The sequence below is a fragment of the Papaver somniferum genome, chromosome 8, assembly GCF_003573695.1.
Source record: "Papaver somniferum cultivar HN1 chromosome 8, ASM357369v1, whole genome shotgun sequence".
NCBI lineage: Eukaryota > Viridiplantae > Streptophyta > Magnoliopsida > Ranunculales > Papaveraceae > Papaver > Papaver somniferum.
The window spans coordinates 141,139,515-141,157,854 of NC_039365.1; the positions used below are offsets into that span (position 1 = coordinate 141,139,515).

General features: G+C 35.7%; 1 protein-coding gene across 1 annotated transcript; it reads left to right on the top strand.

Annotated features, from left to right (window-relative positions):
* The first annotated feature begins 5,942 nt into the window (after positions 1 to 5,942).
* On the top strand, positions 5,943 to 7,923 carry LOC113306114 (flotillin-like protein 4). The gene is made up of 2 exons (XM_026555091.1): positions 5,943 to 6,928; positions 7,387 to 7,923. Exons 1-2 carry the CDS (start codon positions 5,996 to 5,998, stop codon positions 7,921 to 7,923), a joined length of 1,470 nt encoding a protein of 489 aa, XP_026410876.1. The 5' UTR covers positions 5,943 to 5,995.
* Positions 7,924 to 18,340: the final 10,417 nt, after the last annotated feature.

The window sequence follows — 18,340 nt, forward strand, 5'->3', positions numbered from 1 at the left end:
TAGAGCTTCTCAATCCCAAAGAAGACTTTAAACCGAGGGGACGTGAGAGATTCCGCCTAATTAGGTTACTCTCCTTTCCGAATAGACGGCTTCACCAATAGCAGCACAACAAGAGGTAGTTTGCTGTTACGAAGGATTAGTTTGCTAGAAATGCAAACTTCAGTATTTACAGACTAAGAAGTTTGGACACCAAGGAATTTCCAAAATCGAAAATATTCTCAAGAAATTCATTAAAGCACAAATTCGGTTTCCATAATTCCTGGAAATGCTCTGTCCAAAAATAATGATCGAAATCTCTCAGAAAATCTTTAATTAGTAAATGCACATTACTAATTCTTATTTTCCTAAAAATAATAACCTTAATTAAAAGATTCTTAACTTATTTATGTTTTGATCCTGGGATTCTCTTCCCTTAGCTATTAAGGAATAACTTTGAACAATTAAATAATAAACATTCACAGCACGTGTTCAAAGTATGTCGATATCTTAACTTTGTAAGTTCTCTTTCATACTTACAACCTTGAAACCGATTTTCCACACTTCCAAACAAGTTTAGAATTGGTTTATCTGACTTTCAAGAACTATGCGATTGATCAAATAACATTCAATCACTAATCATGGGTGTAACGGTTCTACCAAAACAAGTTTCGGTTCTACCTCCATGTGAGTACTGTGCATAGTCACACTAACTTTCCAAAATTCGGTTGACTAGGTACTAGGATCGGTTCCCCATATATATATGGTATCTAACTTAAATGTGTTGCACATGTCCATAGGATAGGTTCCCCTTTCCTAAAAACGTGTTGCACATGTCCGTAGGATCGGTTCCCCTTTCTGCTATAAACCTGCTGCACCTCATACAAGGATCAGTTCCCCTTTGTGATGTACTGCACCTCTTACTAGGATCGGTTCCCATTTTCCCAATTTTGGTCAAATATAAAATCACAAACCCGATCAAACCATCTCAGGTGATTACTTAATATCGGTTTCACTAATAAAAGTCATACCAATACATAAGTCAGGCCTTTGTGAATAGTTTTACCAAGAACACAATAAAGTCATGAACGGTTCTACTAAATCACACATATTGGATATTCACAAGATATGCAATGAATAACAATCCCAATAACGCCTGGCGATTTCCTTCGATTCAAAGACAAGTTTATGAACTTACTTCCTTAGAACACATGTAAACATTCTTCCTTAGGATGAAATCATCACCTCATACACATACATAATCACAATAGCGTTCACACGATTATTGCGATGTGTTATCTACAAAGTTTAATAGTTCAGCAATAAACCTCGTATTGTATTCCTTAATACTATGTCTATCTAGAGTTCAAATATGCTTCGCAGTTTTGTTTTCAATATGCACGACTTGAAAGATACGTTAGGGAATGAAACAGTTCAAGTCAAATATCACTAACCTCAGGTGGAAGGATGATTGTTGTCATTGTAGCTCCTTGCTTCTTCACATCTTCAAGTCTTCGCAATACTTGTAATGGCTCATATCCTAATACTTTCAATCTAACCTATACGAAGTTGACTCTAGTACATAATCAAGCGACTCTTAACATGAGTTTTGATTCACTAAAATATGACAACCAAACTTGACATACCAACGCTTGGTGAGTTCAACCGAGCTATACTCTAACAGTACAGATTCCAGCCAAACTTTCAACACTAATTATATGACAAAAATCATATTAGTATATGTAGAAACATCAAGGTATAGAGCATTATACTTAGTAACTCTATATAGTTAAGTTATGAAAAGCAATTTAATTAAGGAAGCAATTACATTTTAGAAAGCAATTTTTTGGACAAGTATTTAGGTGTTCTAAACTTCTAAATTACATTTTTATTTCAAAAGTTAAGTTATAAAAAAATGTTATATATCTTTTCTTTTGATACTTTAGTTATAGATAATAATCAAGTCATCTACATATTAGAGTCATATACATAAATTTCGCATGTTATGTTTTCAATGAATACGACCGTAAGAACTTGATAGAAATGGAACAAGTCAAGTAAATAACCTCAATCTGAAGGATGATGTCTTTGTTTGCTCTTCAATACGTATTTAGGTCTTCAATGAATCGACATTTCTATGTGTCAAGTCTAACCTAACGAAGGTGACTTTAGTAAGAAACTCAAAGAGGTGGGTTAGGAACTAAACCTGATAACCAAACTTGATATACCAAAGCTTGGTGGGTTCAACCGAGAAGTACTCTAACAAAATATGTGAGTTATCTAGTAAATTTTTACCATGACTGGAGAATTATTAACACTAACAGATGTTTACCATGGATATAACTAGAGCTATTTTAGGCATAAGTCTTGAAGGTAATGGAATGAGGACAGAGTAATGTGGCCTCTGTCTAAGGATGGTGCATGAATCCTCCGTTAAGTCTCTATACAATAATTTGGTATAGGAAACCAGTCCTGTGACATCTGATCCCCTAAGGAGTCACATATGAAAGCTCAGTATAGTTTCATCCATAAAAATATTTCTAGAGAAATGTGATCACACTATTCTCCCTAGATATTTATAATATAGAATTTCCAAAATTCTAACTCAAGTTTATCCTGCAAATTATTCAATGGGGAAAATGAAACTCTTACATGCACACTTATTCATGTAGTATGAATGTGCAAAAGAAATATAACACTTTAGATTTCCATGAATGACTACGCAGTTGGTTCACAATCAAAACAAGGTAAAATGTCACATATAATGGGTAGAGATATATGTTGTTGCAATAAGACATATCAATTTGGAATGTTAGATCCTTGTTTTATTTCCAAAAGAAATATGTATTTATCTAGAAAATGCCTAAACTGATTCCAGCACGTACACCTTGACACCATGATGGTTATGTTGGATAAAAAGTAAGATAACTACTATCATGTGTCTTACACTATTGTTCTAGTTAGAAATATAAGAAAGTCTTACGGTGGAATCCAAACAATTCCAAGCTTGAAAAAAGTGTGGAACATCAAATATAATGGCTTCCTAACAGGACCTTCGACACTTTTCCAAAATAATTTCAAGGTCCCATGGATGAGATCTTGGAATCCAAAAAAAACGAAAATCTAGTTTACGCTCAATATCGATCAATATAACCCATATATGAATTGCTAATGTAAAAATTCCCAAGATAAATATAAAGGCTTAGAGAATGAGCGCTAATTAAATTGACCCTTTGTGTTAATCCGATTAACCCTCGACACTAAACTCGAGGTGGTCAATCCAATTAATGCAAACCATCGTTTCTTTCACTTCGGTAGTTCCCATTGCTAAACTTGCACTTGTATAATGTATTCTAAGCAGTGAATTGGCATGAAATTTGGAAAGAGACTTAACCTTATAAATTGTAAGAATCATTGAACCTTCTAATTAAGTATCATGAGCCACATACTAAATATAGTTATCTCATTACCAAGCTTTATTGATGAATTGCGATTTATGGTCTAATACTTGCTAATTATTGGGGAAACTGCAAAGGACCTAGAGGCACCACCTACTCCAGCTACAAAGAAGATTGATACATGAGAAAGCGGATACAACTTTTCGATGGGCAGTTAGAAAGGAGGTGAAGATATAATTCAAAAGTGAGACAAAGAAAGTCTCTCAATTGGTGTCTTGAAAGCATGCAGATGCTATGTGGGGAAGATTCACCAATATCTATAAACATCAAGACAATGGCATCCCATCAGTTGTCATTTTGAATTAGTAATATTAAAAGAAATTAACGAGGTAGCTAAAAACCTTGCTCTAACATGCAGGAGAACTGATAGATTTCAATCCTGGTCTGGAGAAAATTTAAGGTTCTTGGCATTTTGTTTAACTAGAGGAACCTGTAGAAAATCATCCTCCAAAGTCCCGGCTCTAGTTAGAAATTCGGGATACGGGGAAAGTTCGAGACTGTAAACGTACAAGTATTATTTATTTTAATAGAACATAAATTCGATCCACTTTTCGATCAACGGTTCATGATTTGAGGATATTTCAGAACGACATACTTAAATTTATAATTCGTTTTAGAGATACGAATTCGGTACACAAAATTCGATATACATTAACCTTTAAATCTCGCCGTAGGTACTATGATTTTAATGATTTAAATGAACTGTACATATGATATATACATTATAATAAGTAATTAACATGTACGCTGGTGCTATTGGGCTTTTTTTTTTTGAAAGTAGAAATACATTACTGGAAACAGAGTTGGCTAGGAGCGAGCTCAGGTAGAGTTGTCCTGTTGATGACTGTATCTATAAGATTAGCCTCCTCTTGAACTGATACAAGGTTTGTACTTATATTACAAGATTCATAAGCTTTGACAGTGTCAAAAGCAATTGTTGGAATTAAAAATAAGGGAGTTTGGTCTAACCAAGAAATTGCAGTGGTACTTTTTATTCCTTTCTTTGCCAACTGGTCTGCCACTTTGTTTGCTCGTCTGTCTAGAACTGGAAACCCCAAAAAAAGAGACCATTTGTTCTACTAGCTTCTTAACTTCTTCTAGAATTGCAATGCTTTGTCGTTTGATAGTTGATTCCTTTCCTTATAGATACCTAATTTTTGCCATGTTATGTTCTTCTATGACTAGATGTTGTATATTATGTAGTTTGGCCCATTTAACTGCTTGAAGGAGAACTAGTGCTTCTGCTTCTTCAGAAGTGGAAGTCCTGAAGATGCCTGATTCTGCTCCTTTGAAGGTTCCTTTCCAATTATAAAGAACAAAACCAAAACCTGCATTAGTTTTTTCAGACAACCAAGAAGCATCACAATTTAGTTTGAAAGTATTTGTGATTGGGAAGGTCCAATGTGGTATTTGTTTGATAGTTCTGGTGTTATAGGGCATAGATTGGTGTGTGTAAGATTTTAAAAGTAAAAATTGTGATACAAAAGAACCATACAAAATGATAATTTGATGATGATATGACAAGTGTTATACAGGTCGTAAATACGAGTATAATTCATTTTAGGCTAAAAATTCGTGAACCATACAAAATGATAATTCGGTGATGACGTGACAAGTGTTATACAGGTCATAAATACGAGTGTAATTCGTTTTAGGCTAAAAATTCACGGATTCGGACAATACATACGGATTCGCGAATACAAGTATAAAATTCACGAACTTACTGACTAGGTTCTATGGTCTACCACCGTTACAATGTTGGGAATAACACTGATGCTACGCACACCGAGAATTCACCGACACTCACAGCCCCGGGGACCCCACCAGGAAAAAAAGAGGGGTCAGTTTTTATTTTTCAGTGGGCCCACCATTTTTTGTGTCTTGCGGGGATATCATCGTGAAAAATCACGGTGAATCTAGACTTATTGTGGGAATAATGGGGTGAATTTTTTAGGGTGGTTTAATCCTTCCTCTTTGGTAAAAAAAGAAAACGTATATGCATTTAAGAACCGCACTCAAGTACTTCCCATAATAAGACCCTGCTCATCTCTCTTCTCACCATCTCTTCCTGAAACAGACTAACCAAAAATATACATATCTGTGTCATCTAGGAAATTTCTGTGTCATTTCCTACATTCCAAACTAATCACATATCGTGCCTTCGTGTACAGTCTGATAAGGGTAAGATGGCCAGTGTCACATGCCCATAAACGTTTCAAAATTTATTACTGTGATGTGAATTAGGTTACCTTTTCCGTTCACAACCACGTGGGCCGCGTATCTTTAGGGTGTAAATAAGAGAAAGTGTGGGAAGAAAGTTAGAAATTCTGTATTACACTGAACCCTAAATATATGAGTTACCTGATTACATTGTAATTCAGAGTCCTGCGAAAAAACAAAAACCTCACAATTCCGTTTCTTTTTTAAATAGGGAAATTCTGATTGAAATAAATAAATACCCTCACCTTCCTCCCTTTTCCTCCAGAACTCACACATTATTCACCTGCTCTCCCTTCTCTCTCTGATTTACAAATTTCTTGTTTCTTTTCTGTCAATCAACAATGGTGAGTTACAGAGTCGCAAGAGCTTCAGAATACCTAGTAATTACAGGGTATGGTATTACAGACATTAAACTAGCAAAGAAAGCATGGATTCTTCCTGGTCAAACTTTTTCTCGTTTCGATGTCTCCCCTGTCAACTACACCTTCGAAGTTCAAGCTATGAGTTCAGAAAAACTTCCTTTCCTTCTTCCTGCTGTTTTCACAATCGGTCCTCAGATTGACGAGCGTGAAGCCTTGTTGAAATATGCAAAGCTTCTTTCGAATCATGATCGTCATTCTCATGAGGTAAGAGATCTAGTTCAAGGTATTATTGAAGGAGAAACTAGAGTTCTTGCTGCTTCCATGACTATGGAAGATGTATTCAAGGGTACTAAAGATTTCAAGAAGGAGGTGTTTGATAAAATTCAGTTAGAGCTTAATCAATTTGGGCTATGGATTTACAACGCAAATATCAAACAACTTGTTGATGTTTCAGGACATGAATACTTTTCGTATTTGGGTCAAAAGATTCAGATGGAAGCTGCAAATCAAGCGAAAGTTGATGTTGCAGAAGCAAAGATGAAGGGTGCAGTTGGTGCCAAACTGAGAGAGGGACAGACCATACAGAACGCGGCAAAGATCGACGCTGAAACCAAGATTATTGCAACTCAGAGACAAGGACAAGGAAAGAAAGAAGAACTTAAGGTTCAGGCTGAGGTTAAGATCTTTGAAAACCTAAGGGATGCTGATGTTGCTGAAGCTAATGCTGAATTGGCTACCAAGAAGGATGGATGGGCACAATTAGCTGAATTGGCTCAAGTAGAGTCTGTCAAGGCTGTTTCCATCAAAGAGGCTGAGTTGCAGAGACAGGTTGAGCTAAAGAACTCTTTGACTCAGACTGAGAAATTGAAGGCTGAGTATCTCAGTAAAGCTAGTGTGGAATATGATGTCAAGGTAAATTTTACTCCCTTAGAATTCGATTCCATTATCTTAGTGTATATGTTTATAATAGCTGCTTTAGTGTCCTTTTTAGTCCTTCACCAAATTCATTGATATGATAATAAGTAGAATCTTGCCTCAAAACCCCTTATCGATAGGATTTGAATTAGGGTATTGTTTCCTTTGCCCTAGAGCTTATAATATGTTGTTGAACTCTTCTCAAGACTAATCTAGTTTAGATATTTCACCAATGCATTGTTAATTAGAATTAGCCTAGTTACTTAACAGATATGAAATGTCTCTTAATCGCATATCAGTAGCGAGTAACTGTTTTGCTGTGTTCCTAAATTTTAAAGACATTGATCTTTCGATTAATTAGTTATCAATTATTGATTAAAATCAGCCGTATAGGATACTAATATATCTTACAACTTTAAAGCTATTTTTGATTAACAATTGATTAATGTAATTAGGTCCAAGAGGCAAACTGGGAATTGTACAAGAAGCAAAAACAAGAAGAAGCTGTTTTATATGAGAAACAGAAAGCAGCCGAGGCTCAAAAACTTGCTGCTGAAGCTCAATTTTTTGCACAACAACAGGCTGCTGATGGAGAATTATATGCAAAAAAGAAAGAAGCTGAAGGAATGTTTGCTGCAGCAGAATCACAAGGAGTTTATATTCAAAGTTTGTTGAAAGAATTTGATGGGAACTATGCTTCATTGAGAGATTATCTGATGATTAGTGGTGGAATGTTTCAAGAAGTTGCTAAGATCAATGCAGGTGTTGTTCAAGGTTTGCAGCCAAAGATCAGTATATGGACTAATGGAGATGGTTCCTCTGCTGGAAATGGTAGCCTTACTAGAGGTGGATTAGCTTCTGGAGCCATGAAAGAAATTGCACAAGTATACAACACATTGCCACCATTGTTTCAAACTGTGGAGGAACAGACTGGAATGACTCCACCTGCTTGGTTGGCTGGACGCACTCCTAACGTTCAAAGGTGGGATTGATTTCGAGTTTTACGGTGGGATGAATAGAACTTATTAACCTTTAGGCTGTGGTACGTTTAAGCAGGTTATTGTCATAGCACTTATTTTTAAGACACTGAGTTTGATTATGGTATTAGTTGTTTAGGATTATATATATATGGTTATATGATATTTCAGTATTTGGTAACGTCACTTCATACTTCACAGTTCATTGAGTGGGAAATATATTATTGACCGTAAAATATCTTGCATGTCTTACCGTCTTTAGAGACTTCGGTGGTGTGTCTCCATCGGAGTTTCATCTATCACCAAAATTTTGGTGACTGCACATTTAAGTTGTTTAATTTGCTTACTACTTAATGATATAATGATAATTTGTTTTCCATCATATGAGTTCTTTGAGTTTGATATGCAATTTCACCTGAGATGGGAATTTAACAAAGGGAAAAGATTCATTGACATGGAATAGTGTTAGAATACCCATGTCAATGAATCCTTTGTGTCTCATGTTGTGTTTCAACTCTGTGTCTCAGTTTTAGGTATTGAAAGAAGACACTGCCAAGGTTGTGTCAATTGTCATGGTACATGTACGTAGATATCTTTCAAATGCATGGTGTTAATTGAAACACAAACGGAAAATACTATTTTGTCTGCAAGATCGTTTATCAGACAGCAAAATCAAAGAACATATGTAGATCACCGGATAAATTCCCTTCCGGCATTTTTAGATTCCCAACACTTGAACTCCATCGACATCTCCTTCCCATAAGTTAAAAGAGTTTCATCGACTTACCTACTCAAAAGCATCTCATATTTGACTGGTAATAATCAGTTTCCCGTGGATGATTTAGACACCTAACAAGAACAACCTTTTGCGTTGTAATTAACGTTTTCTGATACTTAAATTGAAATTTTTCACAAGATGGACGCTGCTGACACTGTGAAAACTTTAGTACATACAGATATACAAACAAGTACGAAAACAAATGAAAACCTACCTAGTGAAACAGAATGTCTATGTCGAATTAATGCTTGATGGTGCGTTCCATCCAAAGTCGAAATAACACTTGCGATAAATAGGTAAGCAAAGTAAGAGTAATGGAGAAAGTGAACTCTAAAATCACTTAAATTAGTCATAAACTATTGTTGATGGGGATTTTACAGTGAACAGTTTGGATGGTGCTGTGGGTTGTGATAATTATGAGAAATTTCTTGGTTGTTTCCAAGTAAAGGGGAATGCACATGCACATTCAATACTACCATACTTAGAGTTCACATGGTTGTTGGTACTTGGTAGTAACCCAATTGTTTTTCTTTTGTTTGAATAAGGCAAGATTAAAACAAATAAGAAAGAGTGCCAAGATATAGCATCCTCCATAGATACACCGAGAGAGTCGAAAAGAGAGGAGAGGCGAATAGAGAGTTTACAACAAACTAGCTACTCCCTAAACAAACTCACCCAATCAAAAACAAAATCATCAAGCTTGATGTTCTTAAAAGAATCGACATTAACAAACCAACTAAGTAACAACAATTTGATATTCAATATAAGAGAATTTAAAGTTTTTCTTCTTTGTTTATTCTCTACTAAAATGTCATTTCTTCCTAATCATACTGACCACCATATCGCAAACGACAAACAAAATCTCAAGAAAGTAAGCGGCTTGGTTGAGATCTTCAACTTCCACTTCCAAAGGAATTCGATAACCGTTGTGGGATGAACCCAAACGAACTCCAGTTGTTGTAACCCCATTGTTCTTGCTCTTTCCTGCAGTTTGGTAGAATTACATGGTTGAAATTTACACTAGAATACTACATTCTAGCGCCGGTCAGAATCTAGGTGCACATGTGTGCGGAGGTTTTAGCCTATATCAGTAAAGAAATCAAAGAAACCTTATTAAAGAGATCAAACATTTAGCATTAGGTTTCAATTATTGTTTTTTTTTCTTTTGTTAGTCGAGATGATAATCAGGTTGCAGACTGTATCTCTAAAAAAAAAAAAATCTATCAGTGATGTTAAAATCTGTGGGCATCCAACTAAATGCCAATTGGCAATGACCGGAGTGGCCTTTCATATTTTATTTCAAGCTCATTATGCGGATACAAGCGATGTGGGACTATTGTCCCTCCACACACACCCCTCATGTGTAATGCCAGTAACTTGGCCTAACATGTGGACCTACGTACGAGTGACCAAAGTCGGGTCACGGTGGCCTATAATCCGGCCTCCAGTATACATGCCTATCTCTGATACCATGTTAAAGTCTGCGGGCATCCAACTCAAAACTAATTCGCAATGAGTGGAGAGGCCCTTCCATATAATATTTCAAGTTCATTATGCGAATACTAACGATGTGGAACTATTGTCCTTCCACAAGTAAGAAACTGCATAGGCAGGAGCTGACTAACGATATGTAAGAAATGTGCATTCAGCGGGCAATACCAACAGAGTTGTAACTTCATGTGGGATAAAAAGTAGCACGATTTACAAAGAGGATAGTATGACGTACACGACAAACAAATTTCATGGGGTAACCAAATTTATATAAAATAAAATATTCTTCACCTCTTGATTGATAACCCCCATATAGAGGAATTGTATTACTGGGGCTACAAATCAAATGGTTCTGCGGCTTCGCTGGATTATTATGTCCAAAACATAGATATGGGGCTTAATCTACGTAAAATTCATAAACACTGTTGATCAATTATAGTTTATTACCTTAATACATACTGTTTATCTAATCTAATTAAAAACTAAAAAACCTAAATCTAATTTTGCCTTCTTCACCTCCTCTTTTTTCCTTTCATCTTCCTCAACTCGTTTGGACGACGATTAATCGTCGATTCTAAAAAAATTCTTCGTCGACTAAATTTATTATAATTCATGTTGAGAACAAAGACAAATTGATAGACACATTTTTGTGTCTGAATTGTCCTCAGTGTCTCTATTGTTAGTGCTTGATTCTGTACTTATTATGGTGTTTTTATGCTTGTATAGGTGTTTTTTGGAGAAATACACTTGTGTGGAAAAAGTTGCTCAAAAAGTGCTATTTGAACCCCTGGATGACATTTGCTATACGGACCCCATATTTGGCTAAGGAGCACCCAAGGTTATGCGTAGCTCAAATTCATCCTCAGCACCCAAATTTTTCCTCGACACCCATACGCACTTCAGAACAGGACACGGGCACTTCATCTTCAACATTTCAAAACTGAATTTTGGCGGGAAAATAAAAACAGAACTGTGTGATTTTTCGATCGATATTTGAAGGAGTTCTGGGTAGATTAAAGGGCTAAAATTTGTTGAGTAGTTGTGATATGTCCCAACAAAATTATCATGAGTGATTTGATCGACTAAATTTGGCTAGATAACTCGCGAGAAGAAAACATGGGAGTTTATTCTCGGAAGAGGTTATCACGAGATTTGGGCGAGCAGCAGAGGAGTTTGCACGTGTTTGGAAGACCCTAACAACTATTTGGAGTGTGAAGGAGTTAAATATGGAAATTTGGAAGCTTCAGAACGTGTGTAGAGATAAAAAATATGAATTATTTCCTAAACTGGACGTGAAGAATAATGGAGAATTATATGAAGTTATTACGTGAGATTTTGCTGTTGCTAGGTTATAAATAGGTGCTGGGATATCATAGAACGTTTACAGAGAGTTTGGGAGAGTTTTGGAACATCATAGAGGCGAAATACGATCACCAGAAAAACCTGCTTCTGCTGCTGCTCATCTGAAGAACGCGAAGAACAGACCATCCAAGACAGTCGTTTTTCAACAGTGGAAACGACACAAGGCATGGGTCGAGAATCATCGACGGTACTGTTCTATCGTTCTTTTCTGTTTGTAACACATATAATTGTTACAAACCCGATTTTATCATTGCTTCTCCCATTTCATCATTTGTACACCACCTTTGAGCAATAAAAAAAATGATTTTTGAGCGTGTTTTCCTAATGATGAGCTAAACCCAATCCTTGGGGCGACGGAGGAAGCCATTCTCTCAAGAATTATGTCGTAATATTATTTTATAAATTTATGCAATATTTTTATATGATTAATTGCATTGATAAAAAATAAATTAAATGATTCTTATTAATTAAATGTGTTTTCTCTTGATTATGCATGCTTAGTTTTAGACTCTTGATGCGTTATACTTGCGACTACATTTGATATTTTGGGAATCTGATTTTGGCAATACTTTAGAATCGAATAAATTGTTCAAATTACATGATATAATTTAATTTAGAACCACATAAGTATTGATGAATGGTGAAATCCTAGCTCCAGCCTCTCCATAATTTTCACAACATATCAACATTTATTTGCTTTGTTTTCTTTGCTTTAAAATTAAATCTAAAATCTATTGCTTTCACAAGTCTCAACGAACTTTTTACTACAACTCAACTTGAAATAACATCAATTTATGCCGGACTTGTCTTTAGGCTAGAGTTTTTTTAGATTTTTTTTTTAGGTTTTTATTTGTTTTTCATTTTCATTTTATTTGTTCTTCTTTACGTTTTTTGGGTTTTTGTCTTTTCCTTACAGATTTTGGAATTTGGAGCGAAAGAAAAATTTGCCAACGCTTTTGGTGAATACTTAAAGATTTGGAGTAAAAGCAAAGCGAAAGGAGCGAAAGAAAAGAAGAATAAAAATTAATTAAAAAAGAGAGAGAGAGAGACAATTTTTTTAGATTATCTTTTTCTTTTGCACTTTATTTTTGGACTTTGGATTGTGGACTTTGGGAATTTATTTTTTTATTTTATTTTTTAAAACCCTACGGAAAGGTAGTTTAAATATCAACTGTTTGCAGAGAAGGACGACGATTACGATATCGCCTCGGTCCCTCGGGTTCGTACATGACATAGAAGTCGTGGCCCGAGTCGACTTCAGCGGTTCATCCCCCGTCTGGTACGAGAGGTAAGTTTGTCGAAACACTCGTGAATCCCCTGTCAGCGAGTTACTATATTATTTCGTTTGCATATATGCTGAGGATTTGAAAACGGCTGCTTTAATTTCCTAGTAAAGGGCAAGGACTGTCCATACAAGATAAGGGTTCGGATTTCATCACCGTTCCCTTCTTCCCTGCCTTAGGAAAACGAAACCAAACGCGAACCGAAGCCTAAAATTTGACTAGAACGAGACCTATAAGGTAACGAGCTTAATAGGAAAGTCATTTGAAAAATATTGGTTACTCTTTTAAGCATGCTTCAAAGTTCATGATGGTTTCTGCGAGTTGAATACGCCGCCTTGTAACGCCGGTGAGGCCTTGGGTATCAAAGATCCACTGAGCTTCCCTCGTCTCGATTCAACTTACTTAAATTCGGATTGATTCCAGAGGGGTTTGCTTAAATTCTAACGAATTCCCTTTCGAAGGATTAGAAGCTGGTCTAGAAACAATCTAAGTGGAGCCATCATGCTTTTTGTTTGCTAGAAATTAGTAGGTTTGTTGTGGTGGAGTCAGCTTTGTTTGTGTTTGCATAGAACTTCCCTTACTTTTAGGATTTCTTTCTTTTTATTTTGTTTTTCTAGTGTATGCCCAAGGTTATTAAAGAGCGGTCTTGGAAAAGAAACGCTCTAGTTCGTTTGATTAGTGATAAGCCTAGTAGTTCTTCTTGTGAAGGCAGGAAGCTCGAAGACTCTTCTTTTGAGAACCCTGTTTTTGGAAACTTCAGTTTTTAGAATCTGTCTCTTCGTGAGGAAAATACCCCTAGTACTCCAGTTGTGCCAGCGATGGCAACTTTGAAAGATTACATGTTCCCAACTAGGTTCACCCGAGCTTCGTGCATTAAATTGCCAGCCACTACGGCTAATTTCGAGATAAAACCTAGTATTCTTCAGATGATCCCTATATTCTTAGGGAAAGATGATGAGAACCATTATTTTCATATTATGGACTTTAAGGAAATTTGTGGGACAATTAGAATAAAAGACCTTACTGATGAAGTCTTGAAACTTAAGATGTTTCCCTTTTCCTTGAGAGATAAAGCCAAGACCTGGATGAACAACCTAACATCTGAATCCATTGAAACATGGCAGGAACTTATTGTTGCTTTCTATATGAAATTCTACCCTAAGCATAAAACCATTGGGTACTAATAAAAGGAACCCAGGTGAAATCGTGGTTTATGAGCACCCAAATCTAAAGATTCAAGAAAAAAACTTGGCTGAAACAAGTGTTGCTGCTATTGATAAGGGTAAAGGCATAGTGGGGGAGAATAGGAGAAAAAGAAGTATCCAGCAAAACCTACAGCAAGACAAATCATTGATGTTATGTTGTTTTTATCTCCCAAGACGTATGAGAGAACTTGGGTGAGCCAAGAGATCGATCCGTCCATGAGCTGCGAGGGTTTGTGCCACAAAGGTAATAAATCTTGAAAAAGCGGGGGTCTAACACCACCACCCAATATTTCGCTTAGCAATCTGTATGGACAAACTCGAATATACTTTTAAGAGAATCAACAAGACTCAATCAATTAAAAGTATATCAACGAGTTTATATCTCTCTCTTGATTTGATTTACTCAAGCAGGAACTGCAAGTTCTAATCAAATGTAAGGAAAAACTTGGATGGTACCAAAGACCAATAACCAAGGATCAACCAATGACAATCTACAACCAAAGGTTGGATTATTCTAATTGATGATCTAAACGCACAACCTGTATTATTTCAATTATAAAGATAAAACAATATAATGCAGAAATTGAAATAAAACAGACACCAGAAATTTTGTTAACGAGGAAACCACAAATGCAGAAAAACCCGGGACCTAGTCCAGATTGAACACACACTGTATTAAGCCGCTACAGACACTAGCCTACTCCAAGCTAACTTCGGACTGGACTGTAGTTGAACCCCAATCAAGCTCCCACTAATCCAAGGTACATTTATGCTCCTACGCCTCTGATCCCAGAAGGATACTGCACACTTAATTCTCTTAGCTGATCTCACCCAAAGCTAAGAGTTGCTACGATCCAAAATCGCAGACTTTGACAATAAACAAATCTGTCTCACACAGACAAGTCTATCAAAGGATCAATCTGTCTCCCACAGATAAACCCTAAAGGTTTTGTTCCATCTTTTGATAATAATCAAGGTGAACAGGAACCAATTGACAATACGGTCTTATATTCCCGAAGAACATCCTAGAGTTATCAATCACCTCACAACAATCTTCATCGTATGGTAGCGAAACAAGATGTTGCGGAATCACAAACAATGAGACGAATATGTTTGTGATTACTTTTTATATCTTGCCTATAGGAGATATCAATCTCAAGACAATCAATCTGATTGTACTCGTACGATAGAAGATACACGATCAGATCACACAACTACGATAATAGTGTTATCGGTCTGGCTCCACAATCCCAATGAAGTCTTTAACCTAATTTTAGAAGAAGAAAACCAAAGGTTAAAGGAGAATCGACTCTAGTATGCAAACTAGTATCACATGTAAGGTGTGGGGATTAGTTTTGCACAATACTAGATGTATCCTTTATATAGTCTTTCAAATCAGGGTTTTTCCTTGGTCACAAAGCAAACAATATCCACCGTTAGATGAAAGCATGATTTAGATTCAAGATAATATTTATCAACCGCTAGATCGAAAACTTAGCTTGTTACACACACTTGTAAACTGCATTCCTTAGTCTTTTTAAGTTTAAGTTCAGAAATCATCTTCATATATATAACCTTCTTAAGTTCGCAGACTAGGTTCGCGGACTTAAGCAACCGGGCAGAGTTTACAAACTCCAGCAGAAAATCTCGGCAAAAGACTTTTCACCGGTTCGCGGACAGGTACTCATGCAACTAGTTTGTCAACTCCAGCAAAATTTCTCGGGATGAGAAGTTCGGCAGTTCGCGGACTTGGCAAAGCCATTCTTCCGGTTTCTCTTGATCAACAAAGTTCGAAAACTTTGGTTCAAGGAATAGGACTTATACATAAATGTGTTTCCATAACAATGCTTATGTCCATCATTGGTTATGTAATCTAAACTCTCATTTCAATCATTGAAACATTCTTAGAGGACGTTCCATTTCTCGTCAAAGCAATTTTCAAAGTGATTGAAACATATCATGACTTTCGTCACTAGGTAAAGATAAACTTGATCAAAGCGAAACGCTTACCAACACATATTTAGAGATATAGATAGGCAAGGTATACTCGGCTCGAAATACCAAGTGTGTATAATCCATGTCTATATATAGCATACGACTTCTTGTCTCAAATAATAGAAGATAAAGGAGATAGACTTTTGAGTGATAGATAAGTTCAAGTCTTCACATACCTTTTTGTCGAGAAGTTCCACCGGTTCCTTGAGTAGTTATTCTGCTTATATGATGAATCTCCATGAAGTCCTTGAGCTCAACTACACTTTCTATCCTAGTCCGAGACTTGGCTATAATAGACTAGAAATTAAGACTTATAGTTTTGATCACTAACATTGACAAACATGCTTGAGATAGCAACGCATGCGAGTTCGACCGAGTAATGCTTTAACAATCTCCCCCTTTGTCAATTTTAGTGACAAAACTATCAATACATATGAAATACAAAAAAGATAAAGAAACTTTAGTAGATCCTATTCCACATGTATAATCTTCAACATTCCTCGAAATCTTCGTCATTTCAAGTACTCCAATGATCCCAAAGGTTGTAAGTTTAGCATCACCGTTGTTGAAGATCCGTAGCTATAACAATGAGAAAGCATCGGTCTCGATCATTGTTATATAGTGTCATAGTATTATTACACATTGTCAAAGTCCAATTGTACACAACTTCAACAATAATACTATGGTGATATGTATCACCCCCCCTTAGTCAATACTCCATCTCGCATGGAAACCACTCCCCCTTACACAATGATCCGAAAACCATATGTATTTGTAGTGTGAACTACATATTAATTCTCCCTTTTTTTCAATAAAATTGGCAAAGTTACAAGAACGGGATCATAATGAAATTTCCGTAAGAGACATTTCATGACTAAAAGAAAATACATACCATCTAATTTAGATGTAATCATATAGCCGAAGCTAATAGCATTCATCAAGGAGTTTAAAGATACAAGATAACCCCTCTAATATTCCACAGCCGCACTCCCCTCAAAATATTACCATTAAGCACAAGTTTAAAATAACTCTCCCCCATTTGATGTCACTCTAGAAAGAACAACAAGAGCGACCTTAATTTCGAAAGAAAATAAGGATTTTATTGGACACCAAAAACCATGAGAATGATTTTCTATATCCAAAAACTCAATCAAATTAATCACAAGTAAACCCATGATTAATTTAATCGAAATAAGCAATCAAATAAAACACAAGAGGTGATCAATTCAATTGATTATGCTCAACATAAGAGGACTTATGGAGACACGAAAATACTCAACTAGATTAATTACAAGAGAACCCATAATTAATCTAATTGGAATACACAACCAAACTAATCACAAAAGTAATCAATTTAATTGTCATTTGTTTTGCTCGACATAAAAAAACCTACGGAGTAATAACTAAATAACCAAACAAGATGATTAATTTAGTTTAATATGCTCGACATAAAATATCTCACGGAATAACAACTAAGCTAGAAATAATCAACTTGGTTGTATAGTGCTCAACATAAAATACATTACGGTGCCTCACAGTAATACATAAAATATGGATCAGGGATGATCAATACTGCGGAATACACAAGGATTCATTCTATTTTCCATCACTATTTGCATAAAAATATTTAATAGACATAATCCTTGACCACAAAATATTTTAACCTATCTTCCATCAAAGATTGACATAATAGGCTTAACTTTTGTATTTGTCAAAAGTCCATTCACTGTTTTATCAATACATGAATATCGACAACGAACGACATTACTTTTGACAAGATATGGGAAAATCATAGTTCACGGACGCAAACACACATATCCCATAAGAAATTGCAATATATAAAACCATAAAGATTAATACTGCAAAAATCATCTTCCAAACACCTTTAGAGTTTAAACAAATAAATCTAAAAACATGAAGATGAAAACGTTGGACATAGTCATGTGAAGTCACAATAATTGCTATTCCAAACTCTAGTAATCCTTCTCAAAAACAAGAATAAATTCTCATAAGAAGTTTCCTAGAAATCAAGACAAACTCGTAATGCACATATAAGATGATTTGTCCTTAGAGAGTAGAATCAATATTTTTTGCTAGGATTTATACCAAGAATATCTACCAAAGGCGTATAAAAATATTTTCAAAGAACATACAAAGTCATTAACGACCATGCACCATAGTTTACATAAAATGATTGTGAACATTCAAGAATCCCATAGTAATGCGTACTACTTCCCATTCTTGAACTTCCCTCTTTGTGATTCACAAACAACATTCTTGTAAAAGCTAAAAATGATCTTAGAAGAGTACTTCTCCAT